The sequence below is a fragment of the Chlorocebus sabaeus genome, chromosome 12 (genome assembly GCF_047675955.1).
Source record: "Chlorocebus sabaeus isolate Y175 chromosome 12, mChlSab1.0.hap1, whole genome shotgun sequence".
Lineage (NCBI taxonomy): Eukaryota > Metazoa > Chordata > Mammalia > Primates > Cercopithecidae > Chlorocebus > Chlorocebus sabaeus.
Genome location: NC_132915.1, coordinates 103,839,359 through 103,866,549, shown reverse-complemented (window position 1 = coordinate 103,866,549; position 27,191 = coordinate 103,839,359). Strand labels below are relative to the sequence as shown.

At 54.6% G+C, this 27,191-nt stretch overlaps 1 protein-coding gene across 5 annotated transcripts; it reads right to left on the bottom strand.

Annotated features, from left to right (window-relative positions):
• Window positions 1–312: 312 nt before the first annotated feature.
• CERCAM (cerebral endothelial cell adhesion molecule) lies at window positions 313–26,543 on the bottom strand. 5 transcript variants are annotated; one of them, XM_037994161.2, is made up of 16 exons: window positions 26,347–26,543; window positions 24,403–24,484; window positions 19,474–19,593; window positions 18,500–18,589; window positions 15,743–15,853; window positions 15,457–15,574; window positions 14,449–14,583; window positions 14,106–14,310; window positions 9,456–9,575; window positions 9,042–9,118; window positions 8,840–8,946; window positions 6,954–7,086; window positions 3,737–3,864; window positions 3,348–3,551; window positions 2,058–2,310; window positions 313–816 (listed from the first exon to the last, which is right to left on the bottom strand). In XM_037994161.2, exons 5-15 carry the CDS (start codon window positions 15,814–15,816, stop codon window positions 2,058–2,060), a joined length of 1,554 nt encoding a protein of 517 aa, XP_037850089.1. In that variant the 5' UTR covers window positions 15,817–15,853; window positions 18,500–18,589; window positions 19,474–19,593; window positions 24,403–24,484; window positions 26,347–26,543; the 3' UTR covers window positions 313–816. The 5 variants fall into 5 exon arrangements, with proteins under 5 accessions (XP_037850089.1, XP_037850087.1, XP_037850086.1 ...); XM_037994159.2 differs by lacking the exons at window positions 18,500–18,589; window positions 19,474–19,593; window positions 24,403–24,484; window positions 26,347–26,543 and adding an exon at window positions 17,699–18,370 and having other exon boundaries at window positions 313–1,958; XM_037994158.2 differs by lacking the exons at window positions 18,500–18,589; window positions 19,474–19,593; window positions 24,403–24,484; window positions 26,347–26,543 and adding an exon at window positions 17,699–18,367.
• Window positions 26,544–27,191: the final 648 nt, after the last annotated feature.

The window sequence follows — 27,191 nt, the reverse complement described above, 5'->3', positions numbered from 1 at the left end:
CACGGCCTCTCATCCCAGCACTGTGGGAGGCCACGTTGAGTAGATTGAGCCCAGGAGTTTGAGACCAGCCTGGGCAACATGCAAAACCCAGTCTCTACAAAAAAATACAAAAAAAAATTTAGCCAGGTGTGGTGGCACGTGCCTGTGGTCCAGCTATGTGGGAGACTGAAGCAAGAGGATCGCTTGAGCCCAGGAGGTTGAGACTGCAGTGAGCTAGGTTTGTGCCACTGCACTTCAGCCTGGGCAATGGAGGGAGAACCTGTGTCTATATACACACACACACACACACACACACACACACACACATGTATATATATTTAAAGTGCAAATGGCTTTTATTGAGGGCCTACTGTGTGCTGGGCAACAGGTCTGCAAGGGCCCTCCTCTACCTCTCTGTACTTTGCACTGGCCAGGGAGGAGGGTGCTGGGGAGACCGAAACATCAAGCTGGGGGAGGGTGCTGAGGTGGAGGTAGAAGGGGGCAAAGGGGTCCCTCAGCTGAGTCCTTAGGGAGGGAAGGGGGCCTGGGGTATGCCCAGCTTGAAACAGAAGGCTGGGGGCCACCAGGCCCTGAATCAGGCCAGGCAGGGTCAAGGGGCCTGGAAGTCCTGTTCCTTTGCGGTGAGACCTTTAGGGAATGGGATCCACCTCTGAGTGGTTTCTCCCGATGAAAGGCAGGTCCAGAGGGCAGAGTGGCCATGCCCAAGGTGGTGGCCAGGTCTGACTGGATCTGCGGTCCCTGCCAACAACCTCCTCCTCTGCTCTCTGGGCAGTAGTGGCCTGCTCCTGGGCACTCCTTTGCAGTCATCACCTGGACCTGGTGGGACAGCAGGAGCAGGAAGAGAAAGAGAATTTGACAGAATCAGAGAGAGACAGATACTGACAGATACAGGAGAACAGAGGCAGAGACAGGCAGAGAGAGGAAGAGCTAGAAAGGGATGCAGAGACAGCGGAAGGTACAATTAGAGACAGACACAGAGGCCAGGCACAGTGGGTCACGCCTGTAATCCCCAGCACTTTGGGAGACTGAGACAGCCGGATCATTTGAGGTCAGGAGTTGAAGACCAGACTGGCCAACATGGTGAAACCCCGTCTCTACTAAAAATACAAAAGGCCAGGTGTGGTGGCTCACGCCTGTAATCCCAGCACATTGGGAAGCCGAGGTGGGCAGATCACCTGAGGTCAGGAGTTCAAGACCAGCCTGGCCGACATGATGAAACCCTGTCTCTACTAAAAATACAAAATTTAGCTGGGCGAGGTGGCGGGCACCTGTAGTCCCAGCTACTCGGGAGGCTGAGACAGGAGAATTGATTGAACCCAGGACGCGGGAGGCAGAGAGGTTGCAGTGAGCTGAGATCATGCCACTGCACTCCAGCCTAGGCGACAGAGCAAGACTCCGTCTCAAAATAAGTAAATAAATAAAAATAAAAATACAAAAATTAGCCAGGCCTGGTGGTGGGTGCCTATAATCCCAGTTACTAGGGAGGCTGAGGCAGGAGAAATGCTTGAGCCCGAGAGGTGGAGGTTGCAGTGAACCAAGATCACACCACTGCACTCCAGCCTGGGCAACAGAGCAAGACTCCATCTCAAAAAAAAAAAAACAAAACAAAACATGGCCGGGCACAGTGGCTCACACCTGTAATCCCAGCACTTTGGGAGGCTGAGACGGGTGGATTATGAGGTCAGGAGATCGAGACCATCCTGGCAAACACGGTGAAACCCCGTTTCTACTAAAAATACAAAAAAAAATTAGCCGGGCATGGTGGCGGGCGCCTGTAGTCCCAGCTACTTGGGAGGCTGAGGCAGGAGAATAGCGTGAACCTGGGAGGCGGAGCTTGGAGTGAGCCGAGATCCGGCCACTGCACTCCAACTTGGGTGACAGAGGGAGACTCCGTCTCAAAAAAAAAAAAAAAAAGGACACAAAGGCAAAGCTAGAGATGGAGAGAGGGAGAGAGAAGGCTGAGAAGGGGGAAAACAACCCCAGATATAGTCATGCCATCAAAGGGGAGAGCAAGCCAAGGCCTATGGGGCTGGGGCCTCTTTCCACCCCAGCCTCACCTAGAGTTCATCTCGAGGCTGGGGTTGGAGGCTGTGCCCACAGCTGCCAGCCATGTCCAGGCGAGGGCTGCGCAGGGTCTTTTGGGAGCCACTCCAGCTGATGAGGCGGCCGCTGTCGTCATCCCATGGAGAGGAAGTCTCCGTGTCACTGAGCCACTCGGCGTCCCCGGCATAGTGGGTAGGGGCAGCAAGCAGGGGCTGGGCAGAGAAGGCCACCAGGTCCCTCGGCCAGAAGTGTGCCTTGTACTGCTCGCTGTAAGGTGAGAGGACAGCTCAGGAGGACTGAGGCGGGCCCCTACTCCCCGCTCACACGCCTGCCTGGAGCCAGGCACCTTGCCTGCCCAAAGCACCTCATCCCTGTCATCTAGTCCTCACAACGGCCCTGAGCAGTGGGACTTCTACTATCTCCATTTTCAGATGAAGAAACAGAGGCTGAGAACAGCAAAGTCATTTGATTAAAAACTGCATGCAGCTGGGCGCGGTGGCTCATGCCTGTAATCCCAATATTCGGGAGGCTGAGACGGGCAGATCACCTGAAGTCCAGAGTTCGAGACTAGCCTGACCAACATGGCAAAACCCCATCTCTACCAAAAATACAGTGGCTCACGCCTGTAATCCCAGCACTCAAGTGATCAAGCGGATCACTTGAGGTCAAGGAGTTCGACACCAGCCTGGCCAACATGGAAAAAACCCCGTATCTACTAAAAATACAAAAAAGTTAGCTGGGTGTGCTGGCCGGCACCTGTAATCCCAGCTACTCAGGAGGCTGAGGCAGGAAAATCACTTGAACCTGGGAAGCGGAGGTTGCAGTGAGCCAAGGTCGCGCCAAGGCACCAAGATCTTGCCACAGCACTCCAGCCTGGGCAACAGAGCAAGATTCTGTCTCAAAAATAAATAAATAAATAAATAAATAAATAATAGCAGGGTATGGTGGCATTTGCCTGTAATCCCAGCTACTTGGGAAGCTGAGGCAGGAGAATTGCTTGAACCTGGGAGGCAGAGGGTGCAGTGAGTCCAAATCACACCACTGTATTCTAGCCTGGGCAACAGAGCAGGACTCTATTTAAAAAAAAAAAAAAAAAAGCCTGCGTGAGCTGCGCAAAATATACACCGAGATTGGTCTGACTGTAAGGTTAGGCTGAGCCACTCCTTGGTGACCTGGGCCAATGACTTGGCCTTGCCAGTCCCAGTCTCCCCATCTGCCCGGTGAGGGGACTTCCTACTGATTGAGGTGAGTTCCTGGAGGGGACCCCCCTGCCCTGCCATGCCCGGCCCCCATCAGAGCCTCACTTGGGGTGCTGGTCGAACATGATGGGCAGGAACTCATCCACAGGCAGCATGCGGCGTAGAGGCTGTGAGGCCAGCAGCTTGCGGGCGCCCGCCAGGCTCAGGGCGTAGGCCAGTGTCCAGTAGGAGTACCCGGCCACCACCAGGCCCGGCAGCCCCTCCACGGCTGCCTCCTTCTCAGGGTTCACCTGCTTCCGCCCGAGGTAGCTGAAAGTGACACCAAGGGGCCCAGGACTCTCTTAGGTCCTGGGTGTCATGAGACCCCCCCACCCCGCACCCACTCCTACAGGGCCAGGCTCTTGGGGGAGGGGCTGGCCAGGGTCCCAAGCAGGAAAAGGCAGACTCCGGGGGCCCACCCCGCCCCCCTGTCCCTGAGGGCGCAGGCTGCCTACATCAGGTCCCATGGCAGTTTCTCTGCCTCCACATCCTCCATCAGCCGCTCCAGCCTCCCCCTGAAGTTGCTCTCAAAGCGCACGTCATCCTCAAACACCAGGACCTGGGACAGGTCCCTCGCAACCACCTGTGACACACAATGAGGTGGGAGATGGCTCTTCAGAGTTCAGCTGTCCCCTCCCTCCACGCTGCAGCCCACAGCCTCTACCTGGCCTCAGTTGGCCTGGCCATGTCATGCAGTTGCCCCAAAGCCTGTTGGGGGCCCCACTGCCTGGGACCTGAAATCCCAACCTCACTCTGGCATCTGAGGCTCTCCAGATAGAATCATGATGGTAACCATGGCCCCTGCCACATTCCCTGAGTGCTACTGCACCCCAGGCCTGTGCCACTGCGTATCTCCAGGGGCCCTCAGGAGGCAGGAAATGACGATCCTCAATTGCAGGAGGGAGGAGGACACGCAGGGATGGGAGACTGCCTGTCCAAGGACACACAGCCAGGAGGTGGCGGAGCTGGGACACGAACCCGCATCTGCTGAACACCAGGGCCCAGCTGGCCACTTTGGCCTTCTGCAATTTTCTTTTCTTTTTTTTCCTTTCTTTCTTTTTTCTTTTTCTTTCTTTTTTTTTTTTTTTTTGAGACAAAGCTTCACTCTTGTTGCCCAGACTGGCGTGAAATGGCCTCCCAAGTCAGGGGGCTGCATGGAAGAGGAGCAGGAATGGTGGAGGCCAAGGCAGCCATGGCCAAGGCCAGGAGCCATCTCCCCTCCCACCCCTCCAGCTGCCTGAGTGCAGGCATGACAGACAGTGGCTGGGCCCAGAAGCCCGACCCTCTGGGGGCTGGGGAGACGCTTGCAGTTCCCCCTAGAAGATGGTCTTGGCTCACTGCAACCTCCGCCTCCCGGGTTCAAGTGATTCTCCTGCCTCAGCCTCCCAAGTAGCTGGGATTACAGGCGCCCGCCACCACACCGGGCCAATTTGTGTATTTTTAGGAGAGACAAGGTTTCACCATGTTAGCCAGACTGGTCTTGAACTCCTGACCTCGTGATCTGCCCACCTCAGCCTCCCAAAGTGCTGGAATTACAAGCATGAGCCACCGCACCTGGCCTGGCCTCCTGCTATTTTCTTTTTTTTTTTTTTTTTTTTGAGGTGGAGTTTTGCTCTTGCTCAGGCTGGAGTGAAGTGGCGCGATGACTCACTGCAACCTCCATCTCCCCAGTTCAAGCAATTCTCCTGCCTCAGCCTCCCGAGTAGCTGGGTGGGATTCTAGGCACCCGCTACCATGCCCGGCAAATTTTTGTGTTTTTAGTAGAGACAGGGTTTCACCATGTTGACCAGACTGGTCTCGAACTCTTGACCTCAGGCAATCCACCTACCTCGGCCTCCCAAAGTGCTGGGATTACAGGCGTGAGTCACTGCGCCCGGCCTCTCCTGCTATTTTCTTTTTTTTTTTTTGAGATGGAGTCTCGCTCTGTCCCCCAGGCTGGAGTGCAGTGGCACGATCTCGGCTCACTGCAAACTCCACCTCCCAGGTTCACGCCATTCTCCTGCCTCAGCCTCCTGAGTAGCTGGGACTACAGGCGCCCACCACCGTGCCCGGCTAATTTTTTGTATTTTTAGTAGAGACGGGGTTTCACCATGGTCTCGATCTCCTGACCTTGTGATCCACCTGCCTAGGCCTCCCAAAGTGCTGGGATTAGAGGCATGAGCCACCACGCCCGGCCCTCTCCTGTATTTTCTAAAGGAAGCTGGGCTGGGTAGGGATTGGGAAGACCCCAGCCCCGAATATCCCAAATAAAAAGTACTTTTGATAACTTTTGGAAAAGTTACTTCAGAATAACTTTTGGAAAACTACTTTTGATAACTTCTGTGAAAAGAAAAGCAAATCAGCTCAGAAATTAGTGAAGCCGGGAGCGCTGGCTCATGCCTATAATCCCAGCACTTTTGGAGGCGAAGGTGGATGGAATCACTTGAGCTCAAGAGTTCGAGACCAGCCTGGCCAACATGGCGAAACCCTGTCTCTACAAAAAATACAAAATTTAGCTGGGTGTGGTGGTGCGCGCCTGTAGTTTCAGCTACTTGGGGGGCTAAGGTGGGATAATTACTTGAGCCCGGGAGGTCCAGGCTGTGGTGAGCCAAGATCACGCCATTGCACTCCTGCCTGGATGCCAGAACAAGACCCTGTCTCAAAAAAAAAGTAGTGAACCACGTTCTGAGATGGTAAAAAAGCCAACATAGGCTGAGCGTGGTGGCTCATGCCTGTAATCCCAGCACTTTGGGAGGCCGAGACGGGCAGATCACCTGAGGTTGGAAGTTAACAGGGCGTGGTGGCGCCTGCCTGTAATCCCAGCTACTCGGGAGGCTGAGGCAGGAGAGTCGCTTGAACCCAGGAGGTAGTAGTTGCAGTGAGCCAAGACTGTACCACTGCATTCCAGCCTGGGCGACAGAGCAATACTCCATCTCAGGAAAAAAAAAACACACACAAAAAAACCATAATGCTCACATACACATGCACATATATTTGGCTATAGCAGAGAATAAAAACAAGGAATCCATGTCCCATCTCCTGGAGGGGCTGCCCTTGGAGGGCTTAGTTCCCCTGTTCTCTCCAGCCGTGTCCAGCAACCTCTCCCCTGCGCTCACACTCCCAGCCCCTGGGCTGAGGCTTCCTGGCCAAGTACTGAGCACATGCTGAGTCCCAGGCTTCCTTCTTTCTGCTCCTAAACACCTTCCTGCCTCAGGACCTTGGCACCTACTGTTCTCCTCTGCCCAGAAGGCCTTTCTCCCTGCCCCTCAATGGCGATGCCCGCTCTGACCCCTCCCACACCAGGTGCCTTTTAAAGTGGCCCACACCTCTCCCCTCCACTGCAAGCTTGGTTTTCTTGATTTTTTTCTGATTTCAGTAACCCCCCTCTGGTCCCTGAGCCCCAGGGGGATCCCTTTTTTGGAGGAAGGAGCAGACATGCATTGTTCCTGTCCTCCTCTGTGTTCTCAGAGCAGAATATCTCCTAGCACACAGTAGGTGCTTAAGAGAGACTGCAGAATGCAAACAGGCACCGAAGCGGTGCCCACGGGGGTGCTGAACACAGAGGAGACTGAAAGCTGCTGGCCAGGTTTTGATGCATGTCATCACTCATGCACTCGTTCACAGAGCAGTGAATAGAACAAACTGGCCCCGTTCTCCCCGAAGGCTGTGGGTGGAGGAAGCAGGCGCCCTCACCTCTTCCCAGATGGAGTAATGGCTGAGGAAGCAGCCCACCTCGCCCTTGGTCAGGGTGCGGCCCGAGTAGGGGTCCTGGTAGCCCGGGAGCAGGTCTACGCCGAGGCTCCTGATGGCACTGCTGTTGAGCATCCTGAGGGGACACAGGTGTGATGGGTGAGGGGTGCCTGCCAGAGACCCCCCCAGAGGGGCCAGGCCTGTGCATGGTGGGGACAGTCACACTGGAGTCCGGTTTGAAGAAGGTTTCCGCCTTGTAACTCTTTTGTGTGACCCGAAGCTGTCAAGGGACTGGACCTGGGGAACTGGAGCCACTGTTGCCCAGGCTGGACTGCAGTGGCACGATCTCAGTTCACTGCAACCTCTACCTCCCGGGTTCAAGCAGTTCTCCTGCCTCAGCCTCACAAGTAGCTGAGACTACAGGCACACACCACCACACCCGGCTAATTTTTTTTTTTTTTTTTTTTTAGTAGAGACAGGGTTTCACCATGTTGGCCAAGCTGGTCTCGAACTCCTGACCTCAGGTGATCTGCCCGCCTCAGCCTCCCAAAGTGCTAGGATTACAGGCGTCAGCCACCACGCCCGGCCACCTCAGGAGTTCTGAGAGGATAACTATTAGGACGTGTCCTAATATGATAGGATAGGGGTGACCCTTGAGGAAAGGGTGGGATGGTAGGGGCTGCCTGAGGGGGAGGCACTCTAGGAAGAATGTGGGAACATGAGAGATACTTCTTGGGCAGAGGCCCATGCAAAGGATGGATAGCCTACGGTCAAGAGACCTCAGGGGACATGGTGTCTCATACCTGTAATCCCCCAGTGCTTTAGGGGGCCAAGGTGGGAGGATTCTTGAAGCCAGGAGTTCAAGACCAGCCTGAGCAACAGAGAGAAACCCCATCTCTCCAAAAAAAAAGTTTTTTTGAGACAGAGTCTCACTGTTGTCGGCCCAGGCTGGAGTGCAATGGCACGATATTGGCTCACTGCAACCTCTGCCTCCCGGGTTCTGGCAATTCTCCTGACTCAGTCTCCTGAGTCGCTGAGATTACAGGCGCCCACCACCACGCCCAGCTAATTTTTGCATTTTTAGTAGAGAGAGAAAAAAATTTTTTTTGAGAGAGTCTCGCTCTGCCTCAAAAAAAAAAAAAAAAATTATTTTTAATTAGCTGGGTGTGATGGTGCATGCCTATAGTCCAGTTACTCAGAGGCTGAGGCAGGAGGATTGCTTGAACCCAGGAGTTTAAGGCTTCAGTGAGCCATGTTTGTGGCACTGCACTGCGCCCGGGTAACAGAGACCCTGTCTCTAAAAAAAAAACAAAAACAGAGCTGAGCACTTGAAGCAAATAGCAGCAGACGACATATGGGGCCACAGGACCCCTGGTGGCTGGAGGAGCCTGGCCTCTGGATTCCCCAGGGGAACATGGCTGGCCTTTCCCGATCTCCGCCCACCAGGAACTCAAGTCCAGGATGGAGAGTAATAATACTGAAAACACCTAACCTTTGGAAACTTACTACGTGCCCGGCCCTGGCTAACTTCACTAAACCCACAAAACCCTAAGAGAAGGGCACAGTTATCTGCTATTTATACAAAAGGGCTGAGAGATGGGGGTAGCTGGCTGCAGGTCACACATTCAGGAACTGGTAGAGCTGGAACCCAGGCCGTGGAGCCTCAGCCACTGTGCTCGCCTCCTCTGGTGAGCAGCGGGAGGGAGGGCGGCTTCTCCCACGTGTGTCTGCTCCGGAACTCCCTGACAGAGTATTACTCAGACCCCATTTGGATACTTCCTGGGACAGGAAACTCATTCAACCTGTCTGCTTTTCCCAGTCCTAGGGGGCTTGGAGATGGACCACACTGCTCCCCCAAGAGCTCAGGGCCCCGTCCCAGGCAGCCTCACCGGCCGTCCACAGCGTCCACCACCCGCCCAGAGATCTCCATCTCCCAGAGCGAGGCGAGCATGCGTTCTCGACGGTCAGGCCTGCGAGCCAGGCTGATGACAAAGACCTGGAGGAGGCAGGGGATGGGCGGTAAGTGCAGGGGAGAGGGAGGGGAGGGCCCATTCACCTCCTAACGGCGAGCCCACAGGCTCGGAGACTTACCTCATCAAACCCTATCTTGCTGGGCCTCTTGGAGGGCCGAGTCACATGAGCTGAGGCCTGCATGGGGGGGCCGTCCACTGCAAAGGGAAGTAGACCCCAAGCATGAGTCCCTACTGACTCCTGTTAGCAGTCACCCTGAAGTCCTAGCCCCCAGCCTCATTCCTGCCCCCAGCCCAGCAGAACACCCCACAGGATGGGACCTCAGAGATCACAAGATCCACGTGTCCCCCATTGTAGGGATGTGAGACTGAGGCCCAACAGGGAAAGGGACTTTCTCAGAGTCATGGAACGACTTAGGGGTAAGGCTGGAACCCCAAGGCCAATGCCCACTCCAGTACAGGGCCTAAGGAAAGGGGCACCATGGGGAGGCAGGGCCCTGGCAGCAGGCGGGTGGAACAGTTCCCCAGCCCTCACCTAGTGCTTCTAAGATCAGGTGGATGAAGTTGACCCTCTCGTCTTCCAGCCCCTGGTGGGATTTCACGGGCACATTGATGTACCCATAACGGTGCTCATTGCACACGTGGACTGCGACCCCTGCAGAGACAGGCTGAGTGAGAGCTACAGTGGAGGGGGGGGCTCTCAGAACCCAGCTGAGAGGTCCTAGGCCCAGCAATGCCAGTTACCCAACGTGTCGGTCTTCTCTGGGACTCTGTTTCCCCACCTGTAGGACCAGAGGGAGAAAGGGCTTGGCTCACACAATATCTAAGGGGTCTTTCTGTTGAGATGGTTCATTCATTCAATATACCTGTCCAGGGCACCCACTGGAAGTCAGGGTTATGGCAGTGAGCAAGACTGAGTTTCTGCCCTCAGGGTATCAAGGTGAGGCAGGAGCAGGCAAATTCCCACCCACCACAGCCACAGGATGCCAGTGAGCCCCACTGCTCTGTTCCCTAAATCCCCCCATCTCTCCCGATCCCCACCAACCCACCTAGATCCAAGGGCCATCGCCTTTTCCCCAGACCCCTCCACTGCACCCCACACCCTCTGGGGCTCCCTTCCACAATGTCTTTCACCTGGCAGCCAGAGTGGCCTTCCCCCGGCTTCAATATTTGTCACTTTTTTTTTTTCTGAGAGGGAGTGTCGCTCTGTCGCCCAGGCTGCAGTGCAGTGGCTCATTGCAAGCTACGCCTCCCAGGTTCATGCCATTCTCCTGCGTCAGCCTCCCTAGTGGTTGGGACTACAGGCACCCACCACCACGCCCAGCTAATTTTTTGTATTTTTAGTAGAGACGGGGTTTCACCATGTTAGCCAGGATAGTCTCGATCTCCTGACCTAGTGATCCACCCGCCTCGGTGTGATCTTGGCTCATTACAACCTCTGTCTCCCGGGTTCGAGTGATTCTCCTGCCTCAGCCTCCTGAGTAGCTGGGAATACAGGTGTGCGCCACCACACCTGGCTAATTTTTGTATTTTCAGTAGAGATGGGATTTCGCCATGTTGGCCAGGATGGTCTCAAACTCCTGGCCTGAAGTGATTCACCGCCCCCCTAGGCCACCCAAACTGCTGGGATTACAGATGTGAGCCACTGCACCTGGCCAATATTTGTTACCTTTATTATAACTATCCTCAGGGGCAGGCACAGAGTGCCAATTAAAAAGCTTACCCACGGGGCACAGTGGCTCACGCCTGTAATCGCAGCACTTTTGGAGGCCCAGGCAGGCAGATCACTTGAGGTCAGGAGTTTAAGACCAGCTTGGCCAACATGGTGAAACTCCATCTCTACTAAAAATACAAAAATTAGCTGGGCGTGGTGGTGGCTGCCCGTAATCCTAGCTACTTGGGAGGCTGAGGCAGGAGAATCACTTGAACCTGGGAGGCAGAGGTTGCAGTGAGCCAAAGTCACACCACTGCACTCCAGCCTGGGTGACAGAGCAAGACTCTGTCTCAAAAACAAACAAACAAACAAAAAAAAAAATGAAAGCTGACCCTATTCCCAGCATCGAGCACAGAGCTTGGCCCAGAGCAGGGATATAATAGCTGGCTGTTAGAGACTGAATTCCTTCAAATCATTGACCGATTAACAAGGACTGTCGCTTGAAGCAGGGATAGCACATGAAAAATAACAGAATGCTTTTGTTTCCGCTTGTGTTTTCCCCTCCAGTTGTTTCACCTTCACTCACTTTTTCCACTTGATAAGATTTCTTCTTGCATGTCTGCACACTGCAGATTTCTCCAGCACAAAACAAAGAATCACAACACCCTCCTTACCGGCTGCCACTGATTACTTGATTAAATCGTCACCTCTAATTTACCCTGACCACCTGCAGAGTTCTTCTCCATGCACCAGATAGTCTTCAAGGTCAGAATGACACATTCTCTGCAGCCTTCTCAAGAGCTTCACTCCAACATGAGCGTCTCCGCCCCTCCCTCTCATCCACAGGACTGGAATTTTTTTTTTTTTTTTTTTTTTTTGAGACAGAGTCTCGCTCTGTCACCTGGGCTGGAGTGTAGTGGTGCGATCTTGGCTCGCTGTAAGCTCTGCCTCCCACATTCACGCCGTTCTCCTGCCTCAGCCTCCCAAGTAGCTGGGACTATAGGCGCCCACCACCACGCCCGGCAAATGTTTTGTATTTTTAATAGAGATGGGGTTTCACCATGTTAGCCAGGATGGTCTCCCTCTCTTGACCTTGGGATCCACCCACTTCGGCCTCCCAAAGTGCTGAGAGTATAGGCGTGAGCCACCGCACCCAGCCAGGATTGGATTTATTCCATTCACACCCAAACACTTTCTTTCTCTTTTTTTTCTTTTTCTTTTTTTTTTTTTTTTTTTTTTTTTTGAGGCAGGGTCTCATCCTGTGTTGCCCAAGGTGGAGTACAGTGGCATGATCACAGCTTACTTCAGTCTCAACCTCCTGGGCTCAAGCGATCCTCCTGCCTCAGCCTCCCAAGAAGCTGGGACTACAGGTGTGGGCGAACACACCAGGTTAATTTTTAAATTTTCCTGTAGAGATGGGGTCTCGCAGCCAGGGGTGGTGGCTCACAGCTGTAATCATAGCACTTTGGGAGCTGAGGGGGCAGATCACCTGAGCTCAGGAGTTCAAGACCAGCCTGAGCAACACAGCAAAAACCCATCTCTATGAAAAATACAATAATTAGCTAGGCATGGTAGTGTGCACCTGTGGTCCCAGCTACTCGGGAAGCTGAGGTGGGGAGGTCAACACTGCAGTGAGCTGAGATTGTGCCACTGCACTCCAGCCTGGGCCATAGAGCAAGACTCCATCTCAAAAACAAAAACAAAAACAAAAACAAAAACGCTAGGTTAGGCTCGGTGGCCCACGCCTGTAATCCCAGCACTTTGGGAGGCTGAGGCAGGCAGATGACCTGAGTTCGGGAGTTCGAGAACAGCCTGACCAACACAGAGAAACCCCGTCTCTACTGAAAACACAAAATTACCCAGGCGTGGTGGTGCATGCCTGTAATCCCAGCTACTTGGGAGGCTGAGGCAGGAGAATTGCTTGAACCCAGAAGGCAGAGGTTGCAGTGAGCCAAGATCATGCCATTGCATTCCAGCCTGGGCAACAAGAGCAAAACTCCATCTCAAAAAAAAAAAAAAAGGCAGAAAAGTGATGAGGTCTTGCTATATTATCCAGGATGGTCTCGAACTCCTGAGCTCAAGTGATTTCCCCTCTAGCCTCAGCTTCCCAAGACTTTGAAATTAAGGTCTGAGTCACCTTGCCTGGCCATACCCAAACTCTTTTTAGTAACTTTCATCTTAAAAGTAACTACTAGCCGGGCACGGTGGCTCATGTCTGTAATCCCAGTACTTTGGGAGGCTGAGTCGGGTGGATCACAAGGTCAGGAGTTCGAGACTAGCCTGGCTAACATGGTGGTCAGGCGCAGTGGCTCAAGCCTGTAATCCCAGCACTTTGGGAGGCCAAGGGGGGGCGGATCACGAGGTCAGGAGGTCAAGACCATCCTGGCTAACACGGTGAAACCCCGTCTCTACTAAAAAATACAAAAAACTAGCCGGGCAAGGTGGCAGGCGCCTGTAGTCCCAGCTACTCGGGAGGCTGAGGCAGGAGAATGGCGTGAACCCGGGAGGCGGAGCTTGCAGTGAGCTGAGATCCGGCCACTGCACTCCAGCCTGGGCGACAGAGCGAGACTCCGTCTCAAAAAAAAAAAAAAAAAAAAAGAAACCTCCCGTCTTTACTAAAAATAAAATAAAAAAAAAATTAGCCGGGCATGGTGGCACACACCTGTAGTCCTAGCTACTCAGGAGGCTGAGGCAGGAGAATACCTTGAACCTGGGAGGTGGAGGTTGCAGTGAGCCGAGATCACGCCACTGCACTCTAGCTTGGGCGACAGAGCAGGACTCCATCTTAAAAAAAAAAAGAGGCTGGGCGTGGTGGCTCAGGCCTGTAATCCCAGCACTTTGGGAGGCTGAGACGGGTGGGTCACGAGGTCAGGAGATCGAGACTATCCTGGCTAACACGGCGAAACCCCGTCTCTACTAAAAAAATACAAAAAACTAGCCGGGCAAGGTGGCGGGCACCTGTAGTCCCAGCTACTCGGGAGGCTGAGGCAGGAGAATGGCGTGAACTCGGGAGGCGGAGCTTTCAATGAGCTGAGTTCCGACCACTGCACTCCAGCCTGGGCGACAGAGTGAGATTCCGTCTCAAATAAAAAAAAAAGAAAAAAAGAAAAAAAGTAACTACTGGCTGAGTGTGGTGGCTCACACCTGTAATCCCAGCACTTTGGGAGGCCGGGGTGGCCTGATCACCTGAGCTCAGGAGCTTGAGACCAGCCTGGCCAACATGGCGAAACCCCATCTCTGCTAAAAACACAAAAATTAGCTGGGTGTGGTGGCGGGTGCCTGTAATCCCAGCTACTCGGGAAGCTGAGGCAGGAAATCATTTGAACCCAGGAGGCAGAGTTTGCAGTAAGCCAAGATCACACCAAAAAAAAAAAGAGAGAGAGAGAGAAAAGAAAACTCATGACCCAAAGCTGTAACTCAAGAGTTAACAGGATGAAATGCAGGGTAGAGAAAGGCACGGTAAGCAGCCAGAATAGCATGTGCAAAGGCGCAGAGGCATCCAAGGAATGTTCAAGGAGGGCTGGTCCTCACCAGCAGCCTGGCAGGCATAGGCGAAGACAATGATGTCATCGAAAGGCCAAGTGTAGTTGGGATGTGGGGGGTAGAAGGCAAGCTGGTCTGCCCCTTCAGCCCGCAGGGATACCAGGAAGGTGGAGTGGACCATGGGGACGCGGAAGCAGCCCCGGCGCTGGCGGTTCTTGGTGGGGAAGTACTCGGCTGTGCGGCGGTAGTAGCCCTGGGGAAAGGGGATGCTTTGGGCTGTAAGAGGGCTCCCCTGTCCCTGCCCACAGACCCCAAGGCCTTCAGGCTCTCTGCTCTCCACGTCCCTCCTTCCAGGACCTCAGTCCACCCAAGGCCCCCATCCTGGCCTCACCTGGGGGGTGATCCCACACCAGAAGTTGGAGTAGTAGGTCTGGGAGTCCAGCATTGGGGCCACCACTGGAAGCCCCTGCCCCATGAGAAGCCGCAGAGTCTGGTTGTTGGTCAGAATGTTGTCTGTGTCTGCAAACTTTGGGGAGGGGATGTCACAGGCTCCAGCCCTGCCAGGGCTGCAGCCCCCCAAAGAATTCACTAAGTGGTCCTGCCAGAGACCCAGCGTGGCTCCTAGGATCCAACGGGAATACTCTTACAGAGGTCTAACTAACTCAGTAGATCCCTTTCTGGACCAAGGCTCTAGTCTGGGGCACTGACTCAGGGATTTGGTCCAGAGATTATACCTGAGTTGCTGATCTAAGACCTTTATCTGGGATCTGGCTTAGAAAACGGGTCCAAACACCTACTCTGAGCTCTAGTTCAGAGATCCAAGCTCAGTTTATACCCTGGGCTCTAGCCCAGTAATCGAGGCTTAGTATATAGTATATACAATGGGATCTATCTGAAGGGTCCAGGCTTAGTACCTAGTCTGAGCTTTTAACATAGGGATCCAATCTGAACATCTGGTCTGGGCTCTGGCCCAGATAGCCTGCTGAAGGACCCAGACTTCCGGTGGGTCAGTCACACCCAGATTTTTCTTTTTTTTTTTTTTTTTGAGACTGAGTTTCACTCTTGTCACCCAGGCTGGGGTGCAGTGGTGTGATTTCAGCTCAGTGCAACCTCCACCTCTCAGGTTCATGCAATTCTCATGCCTCAGTCTCCTGAGTAGCTGGGATTACAGGCACCTGCCACCATGCGCAGCTAATTATTGTATTTTTAGTAGAGACGGGGTATCACCATGTTAGCCAGGCTGTTCTCGAACTCCTGACCTCAGGTGATCCACCTGCCTTGGCCTCCCAAAGTGCTAAGATTATAGGCGTGAGCCACTGTGCCCAGCCTATACCCAGATTTCTATCAGGGACAGATACTACCACCTTTCAGAAGCCCAATTCTAGCCAGACTTCCTTACCAGGATATAGTCAGCCCCCCAGTCCCTGGCAAAGGTGAGGGCTTCCTGCTTCAGCTCCATCAGAAACTGGTGCCTTTCTTTGGTCCAGTGCTTGGGACTCTCTTCATCTGGGTAGAACCTGAGGGGGTAGAGAGGTGAGATGTTCCCATGAGGTACATGCCCCTCCCTCTCTGCAAGGCAGTGGACAGAGCCCTGGCTTGGAGGCTGTGGCTCTGGGCTGTCCTTTTCCTCTCTGGACTGCAGCTGTTCTCCATCTTCCCCAGTACCCTTCCCCTCAGATCACCACCTGGGCTCCCCCTCGGGCCTCCAGACCACAGCGGCATAGTCATCGCCCACAGCTGCCAGCCACTCCTGCAGCATCTCTGTGGTGTTGTCCACATTGTGGTCCGTGGCACACCTGGGGACGGGAAGAAAAAAGGCTGAGGGGGCACAGCCACAGAAGGATTGAACCCCAAGGCAGCCTTGACCCCGAAGCACCAACACCTTTGAGGCTGGGCTCTCCTTGGAAGAGCCCAGTGAAGGGTAGGCATGTTACAGCAGAGGGGCTGGAGGCAGCACAGCCAGGTCCCCATCACAGTTCTGTGACCTGCTGTGTGACCTCAGGCAAGTCCCATCTTTCTCTGGGCTTCATGTCCTCCCTCTATAACTTAAGCTTTCTTGCCTATGTCATGGACCAAGAGAAGACAAGACGAAAGCATATATATGTGTGTGTGTGTGTGTGTGTGTGTGTGTGTGTGTATATATATATATATTTTTTTTTTTTTTTTGAGACATAATCTTGCTCTGTCGCCCAGGCTGCAGTGCAGTGGTGTGATCTCGACTCACTGCAACCTCCGTCTCCCGGGTTCAAGTGATTTTCCTGCCTCAGCCTCCCGAGTACCTGGGATTACAGGCACGTGCCACCATGCCCGGCTAATTTTTGTGTGTTTAGTAGAGACGGGGTTTCACCATATTGGCCAGGCTGGTCTTTAACTCCTCACCTCAGGTGATCTGCCCACTTCAGCCTCCCAAAGTGCTGAAATTACAGGTGCGAGCCACGTTGCCTGGCCAATGAATGCATTTTGAAAGATGAAAAGTACCTCGACTTTAAGGATCCCACCTGCCACATTCCCTGGTAACCTTCGTTAGGTGGGCAGATACCTACCTGTGTGACCTGTGGCTGTGTGACCACAGGCCAGCCCCTGTCCCTCTCTGAATGGGGACTAGACAGAAGAGCTGCTGCTTTCCTCCACCCCCAAGTTGTAATAAGGACCAAACCATGCTCTGCGAGTCCCTGAGAATGCAGACGGGCCCAAGCTCCGCTGTCATGGAGCACACCCTCCCCTCTCCTGGGGAAGGGGCTCCCATAACAGAGGTGGGGGCTTTAGCCAAGTGCCCAGGTTTTGGGTGATGCTGCCCCTTTAAGCCAATTCCCCAGAAATGAAGACTACGTGTCAAGTCTTACAGGGGTGGGAACTAACAAACTCCCAAACTGTGGTCATTGTGGGCGGCCTCCCCAGGCCAGGGCTCCACCCCCCCAGCCCAACTGGGGTGTATTGTAAAGGGTGGCTTGTCATTTTTCTCAGTTTACCCCCAACCTCAGCCAGGGACTCCTCCCTGTTCTGGTGTCTACAGACCTGGGGTTGTGGCCTCCGATCCCAGTGCCCTGTGGGCACAGAGATGCCAGAGGGGAGAGGCTCCAGGAAGGGGGACTGCCCTTGGCTGACAGGATCCTGCCCCTCTACCAAGAGAGCTGGCCCCAGCCCAGAGGGAGAGGGAGCCGGTCTGACTCCCCTGCACAGCCCGGAGCCCAGTGCTGATGGCACCCCCCACCTGTGCCCAGAAGCCTCCAGCCTGGCCGATCCCTGCCACGTTGGGCCCCAGGGGACTTCAGAGGTTCCTGTCTGCTTCTCTTCAAATCCAGCCAACCACAGGTCCCACCGGGGTTGAGCTGGGCCCTGAAGGCTGGGGTGAAAAGGGCTGGCTGCGCCCAACCTACACCCAGGGAAGGCCCCAAGAGGAAGGAGTAGGGGACCAGAAGGAGGGGTGGGTGTCTCACGTCGGCCTATGGCCTCAGAGGTCTCCCAGCAGGGGGTTCGGGGTCCTGTCTGGGGGCTTGGGCTGGCAGGGCCGTCTGTGAGGGGAGGGGCCTGTCTAGGTGGTGTCTGGGCAGGGAGCGAGCAGACAGGGCCGCCGGGGGCGGGGGCCATCTGCGAGGCTGGGGGTTAGGTGCCCACTGGGTGCCAATGCCCGTGTCTCTCACCAGAGGGCCATCCTGGCCCGGGGGTAGTCCAGCCGCTCCAGCGCGCCCAGGTAGTGGGGCAGCGAGTGTTCGGCATTGCGGGCCAGGATGGCAAGGACCACGGCGGGCAGCGGCGACTCTGCAACGCCTGCAGCCTCCAGCCACAGCCCCAGCAGGAGCAGCAGCTGGAGCAGCGGCGCGGCGGGGGCAGCGCGCATGGCGGGCGCTTGGGCGGCTGCGGCGGCCCCCCGGGCTCTCCAGCAGGCGGAGGGGAGGGGGCGGGGCTTGGGGCCCAGGCGGGGCCGAGGCAGACCCGGAGAGGGCGGGGCAGTGCACCCCCAGAGTGGGATTCCCCTCCCCACCCCTGCGCGTGGATGCTCAAGTTTTCTGTCCCTGGCCTGGGGTACCGGAGGGCCAGGACCCGGGGACCCGCGCCAGCCGCGACCCTGGAGCGGCCCCGCCCGGCTGGACCCCGGAGGGGCGACGGGGGAGGGGCCGGAGCATGGGGACGGGGGAGGGGTGCTGGGACGAGTGCATCGGGGCCGGCCAGGCGTCCGAGAACAGTAGGGGCTCATGGAACCCCTGGGCGTTGAACCCCCGGAATCCGGATTCCCCGGCCCATGCAGCCGACCCTTAAGACCTGAGCCGCAGACCCCGCGGGGCGGCGCCGGCTCTGCCACCACCTCCCCGGGCTTCCCCGGCTCCCGCCCCCTCCTCCGCCCCGGGCGCCCTCTGGCGGTCCCGGCGCCAGCTCCGCAGACCAGACGGGCCACGCGTGGGCCGGAGACCCAGTGTGGGGGTCGCAGAGGGAGTCCCCCTGACCTGGGCGCGTTCTCCCGCGGCGGTCCGCTCCTTAAGTCCCCTGCGCGTCACCTCCTTGCGTCGGTCGCTAGCACTCGCATTGCTTCGGCCCTTTAAGAGAGCACAGTCAGGCCGGGCGTGGTAGCTCAAGCCTGTAATCCTAGCACTTTGGGAGGCCGAGGCGGCGGGATCACCTGAGATCCGTCCAAGACCAGCCTGGCCAACATGGTGAAAACCCATCTGTACTAAAAATACAAACATTAGACGGGCATGGTGGCGGGTGCCTGTACTCCCAGCTACTTGGGAGACTGAGGTAGGAGAATCACTTGAACCCGGGAGCGGAGGTTGCAGTGAGCCGAGATCGCGTCACTGCACTCCAGCCTGAGTGACAGACTCCGTCTCAAAAAGAAAAAAAGAAAAGAAAAGAAAAAAAAAGGCACAGCCCTCACAGCCCTCTCTTGGTCTGAGTGTAGAACTAGGGCACACCACGCCCTCCAAAGGAGGGGATGTTGGCTCCCCTGGAGCACCGCCGGGGTCCTTAGGACCCTGCTAGGAGGGAAAGGACTCTCCAACCTCTCGGGAGAGAAGCAGAAAAGGGAGAGGCCTGGCAGCACCACAGATGGGATCAAACTGGGTGTCTGTCACCAACCTCAGACAGGTCACTTTCCCTCAGCAGCCTCTGGGTAAAATCGGGCTGATAACACCACCCATCTGGGAGGGCTTGCAGGGATTCCTCGAGAGAATGAATGCACTGGCAACTTTTCCCGCGTGGAGGCTGACACACAGGAAGAGCTCCGCCCTGGGGCTGGGAAGACAGGACTGGAGGAGAGGGAGGCTCCCCGTTCACCCTCCCACCGCTGGGAAGGGCTCCTTTCCTAGGAACACCACGGGGTCTCCCTTCAGCCTTTTCCCAGGCTCAGGGAGGGAAGCTAGGGCTGTGCACACTATCTCCACTGGAAGGGGAGGGCTGGAGGTCCACAGAGGAAGGGACTTACCTAGTGCAGGAGCAGCAGGTGCACACTGAACCCTGGAGTCCTCATCTCTAGCCTAGCTCCAAAACCTCCACCAGGATCGGGTGGCAGCTTCCATTTGAGGCCATTTCTAGGCCAGCGGCCCTGCAATGAGAAGCATCCTGGAGAGATGCCAGATTCCTCCTCCCTCGTACAGCAGTCCCCTGTGGGAAGCCACTCCCAGCCCCAGAAGAGGGATTCCCTTTTTAAAGCAAAGCAGTGTTCCCTACTTCACCCACCCCAGAGTCATTCCACAGCCTCTGCCTGTCCTATTGCTCCAAGGGTGCTATGGTCTGAATGTCCCTGACCCCCAAAACTCACATGTGGAAACCTAATGTTAATGTCAGGGTATTAAGAGGCGGGGCCGGCAGGGCGCTGTGGCTCAAGCCTGTAATCCCACCACTTTGGGAGGCCAAGGCGGGTGGATCACGAGGTCAGGAGGTCATGACCATCCTGGCTAACACGGTGAAACCCCATCTCTACTAAAAAATAGAAAAAATTAGTCGAGTGTGGTGATGGGCGCCTGTAGTCCCAGCTACTCAGGAGGCTGAGGCAGGAGAAAGGCGTGAACCCGGGAGGCGGAGCTTGTAGTGAGCCCAGATCGTGCCACTGCACTCCAGCCTGGGCGACAGAGCCGGAGCGAGACTCCGTCTCAAAAAAAAAAAAAAAAAAAAAAGAGGTGGGGCCTTTGGGAGTTGATTAAGAGGTGATTGGGTGGGCTCCCCGACATGAATGGGGCTAGTGCCCTTATAAAAGAGGCCTGGGGGCCGGGCGGGGTCAGGCTCATGCCTGTAATCCCAACACTTTGGGAGGCTGAGGCAGGTGGATCATGAGGTCAAGAGATCAAGTCCATCCTAGGCAACATGGTGAAACCCCATCTTTACTAAAAATACAAAAATTAGCTGGGTGTGGTGTCACGCGCCTGTAGTCCCAGCTACTCAGGAGGCTGAGTTGGGAGAATCGTTTGAACCCAGGAGGCAGAGGTTGCAGTGAGCCAAGATCATGCCACTGTACTCCAGCCTGGCGACAGAGCGAGACTCTGTCTCAAAAAGAAAAAGAGGCCTGGGGAGCTTGTCCACAACTTCTGCCACAAGAAGACACAGCTAGAAGGCCCCATGTATGAGGAACAGGAGAATCTGCTGACGCCTTGATCTTGGACCTCCCAACCCCCAGAACTATAAGCAATAAATTTCCTTTATTTTTTGGCGGGGGAGGGGCGTGGGTGTTCAAGCGATTTTCCTGCTTCAGTCTCCCAAGTAGCTGGGATTACAGGCGCACACCACCATGCCCGGTTAATTTTTTATATTTTTAGTAGAGATAGGTTTTCACTATGTTGGTCAGCCTGGTCTCAAATTCCTGACCTCAGGTGATCCAGCCGCCTCAGCCTCCCAAAGTGCTGGGATTACAGGTGTGAGCCACCGCGCCCAGCTGATAAATTTCTGTTATTTATACATTAGGCAGTCTAAGATACGTTGTTATAGCAGCCCAAATGGACTAAGACAGAGGGCTTCCAGATTCTTCCCTGGCCTCAAGTCCTCCTCTTCCCCCCAGTCCTCCCATCCTCCCCAGTAGTCCAGCCTGTCACTAACTTTCTTGCCTCCAGGTTTTTCCATCACACCTGCCTGGAAACCCCAATAGCCATCTTGTTTTGGGGTAGGTTGGGGCTACTACAAACTCAGGGTCTCTACCCTCAGTTGGGCTCTCACCCAGCCCAAGAATCCTGTTTCTCTGTGTCCCCTGCCCATTCCCCTCAGGGCATTTCAAATGCCTCCAGTCATTGAGACACAGTGGCTCACGCCTGTAATCCCAGGACTTTGTGAGGCTGAGATGGGCGGATCACTTGAGGCCACGCGTTCAAGACCAGTCTAGGAAACACGGTGAAACCCTATCTCTATTAAAAATACAAAAAAAGGGGCCAGGTGCGGTGGCTCACGCCTATAATCCCAGCACTTTAGGAGGCTGAGGTGGGTGGATCAGCTGAGGTCAGGAGCTCAAGACCAGCCTGACCAACATGGAGAAACCCCGTCTCTACTAAAAACACAAAATTAGCCGGGCATGGTGGTGCATGTCTGTAATACCAGCTACTCAGGACGCTGAGGCAGGAGAATCACTTGAACCCGGAGGGCGAAAGTTGCAGTGAGCCGAGATCATGCCATTGCATTCCAGCTTGGGCAACAAGAGCAAAACTCCATCTCAAAAGAAAAATAATAATAATACAAAAAGAAATAAGCCAGGTGTAGTGGCACATGCCGGTAACCCCAGCCACTTGGGATTCTGAGGCAGAAGAATCAGTTGAACCTAGGAGGCAGGCATTGCAGTGACCTGAGATCATGCCACTGCACTCCAGCCAGCGTCACAGAGTGAGACTCTGTCGCAAAAAAAAAAAAAAGCCTCCAGTCTTCTCAATCCCTCATTCCACTGCTCCTCTCCCCCAGCAAAAATCTCCCTACTACTTTTTGGAGAAAATAGAAGCCATTAGCTGGGAACTCTCATTTCCAGCCTCCAAACCTTCCACCTCTTCCCTCAGCCAGCCTCAGGAGGCGCACCCCTCCTCAACAGAACGGCCCCTGTGAAACCGCCTTTGCAAAATTATAACTCAGGAAATTATGACAGTGAAACAAATCAGACCTAACGGACTCCATCTTGTTTCTAACCCTTAAGCTGTCCTTGTTCACTCCTGGGCGTCGGCTGAACTAACTTTGGGAAGCAATTCAGTTCATGATTTGACACTGAAACAAAATTTATAACAGCCCTTTCCCAAAAAGACCCCCCTTCTTGCCTAGGGTCCAGTCTGCCTTTGCAGGACTAACAAATTAGCTATAAGATTAGAAATTACAATTTAAGGGTCATGCAGCCTTTGGATCCTCCCCAAATTGCTCCTGGGGTAACATCATTATTGTAAAACCTAAAGTCAGTGCTTGAGATATTTTGCAGACCCTGCACTCGATGGATCAGCTGACACCACCCAGACCGGTAATCTGGCCCAACCAGTTCTACCATCGCACCCAGGAACAGAAGACATTAAGAACACCTAACTTCTACCTCCTATGATTCCATCTCCAACCTGACCAGTCAGCATTCCCCACTTCCTGACCTCAAGTGATCTGCTCGCCTTGGCCTCCCAAAGTGCTGGGATTATAGGTGTGAGCCACTGTGCCCAGCCACCCACTCCCTCTTTTTGGAAACCTGACATCTCAGCTTCTCGCCTGGACCCAAACTCTTTCTGTCCCAAACGGTACCCCAGTCTTTTCTCCAACTCTGCACCCTGTCCCGTGCTCCCCTTCTCTAGTCCCTCAGACCTGGATGTTGCTGATGAAGAGGCCGTCTCTCTCCATCCCCGCTCCTGGCCAGGCTGCCTCCTTAGCATCTCCTGCAGGTGGCCAACTCTTCCCTTCTGCACCACCCATTTGCCTGGCTCAGGGTATCAGCGTCCCTCAACCTGGGCCACTGTATCTTCCAGCCCCCATCCCCACCCCATCCTCCCACCATCAGACTCTCTCCCTGGAGACCATTCTGTATGCAGTAGCCCTTTCTTTTATTTTACTTTTTTTAGCGATAGGGTCTCTTTCTGTGGCCCAGGCTGGAGTGCAGGAGTCTAATCATAGCTCACTGCAGGTGTGAACTCCTGGGCTCAAGTGATCCTCCCACATCAGCCTCCTGAATAGCTGGAACTGCATGAGGCTACAGGCAAGCACCACGGGGTCTCACTATGATGCCTGGGCTAGTCTTTTTTTTTAAATCCAGACAGAGTCTCGCTCTGTCACCCAGGCTGGAGTACAGTGTCACGATCTTCCCTCACTGCAACCTCTGCCTCCCAGGTTGAGGTGATTCTCCTGCCTCAGCCTCCCGAATAGCTGGGATTATAGGCGTGCCACCAAGCCTAGCTAATTTTTGTTATTGTTGTTGTATTTTAGTAGAGATGGGGTTTCATCATGTTGCCTAGGCTGGTCTTGAACTCCTGAGCTCAGGCAATTCATCCACCTCAGCTTCCCCAAGTGCTGGGATTACAGGTGTGAGCCACTGTGCCCAGCCTAGGCTGGTCTTGAACTCCTGGGCTCAAGTGATCCTCCTGCCTTGGCCTCCCAGTGTTGGGATTACAGGTGTGAGCCACTGTGCCTGATCTCAGCAGCCCTCCTTTTTTTTTTTTTTTTTTTTTTAATTGAGATAGAGTCTCACTCTGTCACCCAGGCTGGAGTACAGTAGCATGATCATTGCTCACTGTAGCCTCGAACTCCTGGACTCAAGCCATCCTCCCGCCTCAGCCTCCTGAGTAGCTGGGACTACAGGTGCATGCCTAATATTTATTTACTTATTTTGTAGATACAAAATTATTATTTTACTTATACAGGGATCTCACTATGCTGCCCAGGCTGCTCTTGAACTACTGGACTTAAGCAATCCTCCCACCTCAGCCTCCCAAAGTGCTGGGACTGCAGATGTGAGCTACTGAGCCTGGCCAGCACCCCGTTCTAAAATGCCTGACAATAACTCCCTTCAGGGCGGCCACTGCCAGGCACAGAGCTCAACCCCTCAAGGGACAACAAGGCCCTTCATGGCCTGCCTGCATCTTCTCCACCTCTTCTGGTCTGCAAGTCCTCCCCCGACCCAACCTTATGCTCCAGCCAAATGGAAGTCCTCCCCCGACCCAACCTTATGCTCCAGCCAAATGGCACAATTTACAGTTTCCAGAATACTCCATGCTTTTGGACCTTCCCACATCCTTTTCTATTTTTTCCCTTGGTCCCGCTGCCTGGACTGGTCTTTACTGGACAGCTTCTACACTCTGGGTCCTATAGTCTCAGCCCAAACTTCCTCTCTCTGCAAAGATTTCCCTGATGCCATGTCTGGGAGACATATCCTACAGGTCATTCTATATGATCCTGTTCATTCAGCAACTATTTCCTGAGTACTTACTATGTGCAGATGGAACGCAAGGGGCTGGGAATACAGAGGTGCACAAAACAGACGCAGTCTCTGTTCCTAGGCTCCTTACATCCTGGTGAGGAGAGACAGATAGGAAACAAGCAAAACAATCAATGAAGACATAATTTCAAGGAATGGTAAATGCCATGAACAAATTGAAACACGTGATCAAGAACTGAGAGTAGGCTGAAGGCAGTGGCTCACACCTGTAATCCCAGCACTTTGGGAAGCCAGGGCAGGCACACTGCTTGAGCTCAGGAGTTTGAGACCAGCCTGGCCAACATGGTGAAACCCACTCTCTACAAAAAATACAAAAATTAGCCGAGCATGGTGCTGCACACCTGTAGTCCCAGCTACTCAGGAGGTTGAGGTGGGAGAATCACTTGAGCCCGGGAGGCAGAGGTTGCAGTGAGCTGAGATTGCGCCACTGCACTCCAGCCTGGGCAACAGGGCCAGACACTGGCTCAAAAAGAAAGAAAGAAAGAAAGAGAGAAAGAGAAAGAGAGAGAGAGAAAGAAAGAAAGAAAGAAAGAAAAGAAAAGAAAAAAGAAAAGAAAAGAAAAGAAAAGAAAAGAAAAGAAGGAAGGAAGGAAGGAAGGAAGGAAGGAAGGAAGGAAGGAAGGAAGGAAGGGAGGGAGGAAAGAGAGAGAGAGAACTGAGAGTAGTTGGGAGTAGAGCAACATTCAGACAGAGGGGTCAGGGAAGACATTTTGGAACAAAAGGAAGAGCTAATCAAGGGGAGATCTGTGGGAAGAGTGTTCTGGATAAAGGAACAGGTAGAGCAAAGGCCCTGAGGTGGGAACACGCAAGGCGGCCAGTGTGACTGGAGCAAGGTGAGCAAGGGGATATGGCAAGAGGTGAGGTCAAATAGGTGGGAACGGCCAGGTCACCCAGTGCCTTGAAACTATGATAGGGTTTTGGTTTTGGTTTTGTGTTTGAGAGGGAGTCTTGCTCTGTCGCCCAGGGACAGGCTGGGGCGGGTGGATCACCTGAGGTTGGGAGTTCGAGAGCAGCCTGGCCAACATGGAGAAACCCTGTCTCTACGAAAAAATACAAAATTAGCCAGGCGTGGTGGCGCATGCCTGTAATCCCAGCTACTCAGGAGGCTGAGGCAGGAGAATCGCTTCAACCCAGGAGGCGGAGGTTGCAGTGAGCCGAGATTGTGCCATTGCACTCCAGCCTGGGCAACAAGAGCAAATCTCTGTCTCAAAAACAGAAAAAAAGTGCTGTCCTGTGGAGCCTAAGACCTCATTAGCTGGGTCATGCCTGGAAAAAAATGATTGCTTGGGCTCATCTGGCTGAGCCGGATCCGGATCCTACGGGGCTGATACCTGGGGGGGCTGCTGGTTTCTGCCTGCAGCATCCTCACCCACTTCAGCCATTGTAGTTCTGACCAAATCCAGGTGGTGGCGCCAGCACCTCAGACTTGACTCTGGCTTCCCGGAGTAGAGCCCCTGCAAGAACTGTCCCCCTCGCCAGCGCCTTCTTCCCTCTGGGAGCCTCAGTTCCAGGGCCTGCCTGCTCCTGGTAAAGGCTTTGTAGCATGGCTTCACCAGGGAGAGGGGAGCTGAGGCTGGCAGACTCAAACTAGGGGCCAACCCCTACTCCTGGAGGTTAGGGAGGTGGGCTACAAGAGCCCCTTTGGGCCAAAGAGAAACTAGGGGTATCAGGCCACTGGGAGCTGGGGAGGCTCCCAGGAACCCGGGTAGGCTGCTCTGGTTCAGTGGACTCTGGCCACACCCCCATTAACCCCCTGCGTACCCTGCCCCACCTCATTTGAGGTCCCAGGTGCTGCTTCCTTGCCAATGGGTAGGGGCAGCCTGGGGGTGCCCCAGGGCCCAGGTAGGGCCCGCGGATTGGGAGTCCTCATGGCCTGGCAGCCAAACAGGCTTGAAATGGGGACCCAAAGCAGAGAGGATGCTTGGATGCTCTTACCAGCTGCCAGCTTCACGTCTCCTGAGTTGGGGGATCTATGGTCCCCTGTCCTGCTTTGTGGCCAAGGGAGCCCAGGATCCTGGCCAGAGGATGGGCCTGCGCCCCACTCCTGGTTCTGGGTGCAGCTCGGCAGATGGGAATCCAGGAGCTCAGCTTGGGCATCCTCCCCACCTTCAGCTCCAAGCCCGGTTCCAAGAGGACCCACGGCTGAGCAGAGGCTTGTCCCCAAGATCCTCCCCTGCCCCTCATCTTTCCTATTTGAGGGAAGACTGATACCCTCAAAGTCCAGCTGGAGGCATCCCTGCCCATTCTGCTTGGACTTAGCACACCCTGGTCTCTCTGCTCTAGGAATCTGCCCTCGACCCCCCCATTCTGGGGGTCCACCCAACACCCACACACACTTCCACAGACCACCTTCTCTCTCCCTTTTGGCCATGCCCTCCTCTCCCAGGATCCCAGATGTGCAGCTGTCCTCCTCTGAGGCTCTGCCTCTGTTCTCAGGAGGCTGGGGCCAGGCCAGCTGTTTTCTCTGGGCAGCCAGCTGTTTTGCCCATCAGGAAGCAGCCCTGGCTCCTCTGCTAAAATCGCTGCTGTGGCTGCAGCGTGGCAGCCCTACTGAGCCAGGTCCTGGGAGCTGTTAACTCCTCTGGGCCCAGGCAGCCCCTTCCCTCTCTCAGCCCTGATCCCTTCTGCCTCCCCTGGACCCACAGAACTAGCCCATCTCGGGACTTCTAGAGACCCCAAGAAAACCAAATTTTGCTATCCCCACCCCCTTCAACAACTCCTAACATCCACCCTGCTCCACAGAGTCTTGTCCTCAGGTGAACCCAGCAGGAAACTCAAAG